The 3,210-nt window shown below is 34.1% G+C and overlaps 1 protein-coding gene across 1 annotated transcript; it reads left to right on the top strand.

The window, feature by feature from the left end:
• Positions 1–207: 207 nt before the first annotated feature.
• Positions 208–2,957, top strand: LOC106963128 (uncharacterized). The gene is made up of 6 exons (XM_015057865.1): positions 208–265; positions 356–682; positions 1,762–2,115; positions 2,209–2,334; positions 2,449–2,480; positions 2,578–2,957. Exons 1-6 carry the CDS (start codon positions 223–225, stop codon positions 2,710–2,712), a joined length of 1,017 nt encoding a protein of 338 aa, XP_014913351.1. The 5' UTR covers positions 208–222; the 3' UTR covers positions 2,713–2,957.
• Positions 2,958–3,210: the final 253 nt, after the last annotated feature.

Raw genomic sequence — 3,210 nt, 5'->3', positions numbered from 1 at the left:
CCTGGCTTTTATTTTAATTGCCCAGGAGGGCACTTTTGGAAACTTCTTTAAAGCCACTAAGTGTAATTGTAGTGGGTTTCTCAAAGAACATTGCTTTACTGTGGCAGGAAGTGCACTTTGATTGTATATGCCGTCATACCCAATCAGATGCATTTGACAGTGGATCTCCACACCTCCCCCTGTTATTTAAGAATGAAGGGTCTCAATGAAGGCAGTGTCAGCATGTTTCTGCTATGGGCTTCACTGTTTCTTCTTCACCAAGGGCGTAAGTAGCATTTCATCAGTTAAGTAACTGAATGATGAGCAATTGTTGACGGCAATTAAATTTTTTTTGTGTTGTTCATTATTGATACAGATTGTTTGGTCCCAGTGGTCACGGTTCAACTTGGTGATCCTGTGACTTTGTCTTGTGCTTTTTCGGAGAAATTTCAAAGCACCGCATGGCTTCACTGGTACAAACAGAGTGCAGGAGATACTCTGAAATTCATTGTGTTGCAGCAGAAAAGCATAAAGCCCAATTTTGAACGAAATGTGTCTACCTCAAGAATAGCGGCAACATATGATAATAAAGTCAGCAATCTAACCATTCGGAAGACAGTTCTGCAAGATGAAGGAATGTATCACTGTGCTCACATGGACTGGACTGTATCTACTTGGACTGGGACTTATTTATCAGTAAAAGGTAAAGATCTGATTTAATATTTTTTCTGTAGGAATGTGTCTCTTTTTCTCTAAATATGCACAGCTCCACTTGGAATACATATTGGAGAGTTAAGTTACACTAGAAAAAAGTACCTTCGACATTGATCCACCTTTCTGATCAATATAATTTGTGAGCTTCAGTCATAAATGATTAACTGTTTTTAATAGGTAATGAGATCAATTGCCCATGCAACACTTGTTTTTAAATTTAAGGTTAATCTCTTTTTTGTCATCTGCCCCCAAAATAAGTACTCTTGATACTTTGGGTATCTATGGATTTATTCTTTTTCTACATTCCACTGATATTTTTGACCATTGGCTGAGGCAACAAGTAATGGTCAGCCAATAGGGTACGCCCTTAAATAATGAGAGAATTATATTTATTGCTTAAATGTTTAAACATTAAACCATGAACAAAAAAATATTTTCTTTACAGTACAGATTGTTGCTCTTGAAATGAGCAGACATCCCACAATAACATTAGGAGTTTGTTGGAAAAAAATAAAATAAAATAAAAAATAAATAAATTATAAAAGGATTTATACAGAAAAAGACGGAAAACAGTAACTCTGACCAGGATTACTGGATAACAGTGAAATTTGTGGTCAAGTGAACTTGTGTCACTAAAACCCACATCCAAACACAAGAAAATGCAGGCAAATATAACTGATGAACTCTATGAGCCTCAGTAAAAGTGACCCGAATTTGGTTTGCTTTAAATTATTCGTGATAATTTAGAATATATATAACAAAAAAAACAAAGCAAAAAACAAAACAAAAAAAAACAACAACGGCATTTTCTTCTGTTTCTTCCTTTTTGTCCTTTTTACAAAAAAGATAAAGATGACGTTGAAGTATGTTTATGTAGATCAGCAAAATGGATGCAAGTATCAATAAAAAAAGCCTGAAAATATCTAAATATTAATAAAATGTTTTTCAGGTCAAACTGAGATAGTTGACTTATTATTTTTGACATTAAGAATCAAACATTTTTTATTTTAAATAAAAATAGTACAACTTCTTCCTTACAGTTTAATATATATCTTCATTTCTTCATAGCAAACTCCAGGAGGACTTTGAGCTACACTGTTCTCCAGAACCCAGTTTCTGATCCCGCCCGTCCAACAGACTCAGAGACGCTGCAGTGTTCAGTCATCTCTGAGTCTGAGAGCAAAGCCTGTTCAGGAGAACCCAGTGTGTTCTGGTTCAGGTCCGGATCAGAACAGTCCTATCCACAAATCATCCATTCTACTGACAAAGGACTCCGTGACTGTGAGAACACGACATCAAACACTCTAAAGAAATGTAGTTACAGCTTTTATAAGAACTTCAGCTCTTCTGACACGGGGACATTTTACTGCGCTGTGGCAACATGTGGAGAGATATTATTTGGAAATGGAATTAAAACAGCAGGTATGAGTTTTGTACTTCAAATACTTTACGTTATGCAAATATTGTTACTTCTTTGAAGACAATGATATATTTCTTTTTCACCTTGTTTTTCAGATCAGTCAGCAAGTCCTAAAGTCAATGTGCTGATGATTATAATAATCTGCTTAGCAATCTCTGTAACTATAAATATTGGTTTTATCTGCCACCAAACTCGAAGATCATGGTGTGGAAATTTTAAAGGTAAGTTGTATCTTTTGTCTTACTGTATTTGAAACATCAAATAAAGACCTAAATAATCTACTATGAAATAAAACTTAACTTGTGAGCAAACCATTGAGAACTGTTTTTCCACAGCAAAACAGAATGAGAATCAACTGGATAATATTGTAAGTGACCTATATAAAATTGTATTTAAAAGTCTTAAAAATATACCTGAATGTCACATGAAACAAAAATTTAATGTAATATTTTCTTTCTGCTCAGACGGTAAACGGACAGGACCTGAACTACGCTGCCTTACATTTTGACGGAAAGAAAACATCAAGAGGAAAAATAAAACAGCTGAAAACTGAAGACAGCGTGTATTCACAGGTTAAATGTGATGAAATTAGGAAGTAGCACCATGTTTATATGAACAAATGTAGATTCAAACTAATTCTCTGTGAGTAATTAAGACTATCATAATTGTGGTTCTGTAATGTCTTATTTAATGTTTGGAACAAGCTCAAACTGCCCTGATGTGGAATGAAGTTTCTCATACTTTCTTATGTAAATATATCTGTTTCTGCTCAAATTACAATTTTTAAAAAGATTAAAAATTTAAAACATTATTGCAATGTAATTGGAACTTGTCAATAAACTGCCTTTTTAAAATTTATTTTAAGGGCCACTTGTCAGTCTACTCAAATATAACGTTGTTGCTCTTTAGACATGTCAGGGTTTTTTTTAATACTTCTTTAAGCACAGTTAAAACCTACAGTACAATACAGACAGGGATAAACACAGGTGTTATGTTTATTTGTATATAGCACATCTCAGCAACAATGCAGCTCAAAGTGCATTGAGTTGCACTGAACATGAACAGATCTGACATAAGGCAGAAAAACAGAACATTTT

Source organism: Poecilia latipinna, unplaced genomic scaffold (genome assembly GCF_001443285.1).
Source record: "Poecilia latipinna isolate Pla-1442-1.1 unplaced genomic scaffold, P_latipinna-1.0 Scaffold1498, whole genome shotgun sequence".
Taxonomy (NCBI): domain Eukaryota; kingdom Metazoa; phylum Chordata; class Actinopteri; order Cyprinodontiformes; family Poeciliidae; genus Poecilia; species Poecilia latipinna.
The sequence above is the reverse complement of the archived record's forward strand: the minus strand, read 5'-3'. Positions and strand labels throughout refer to the sequence as shown.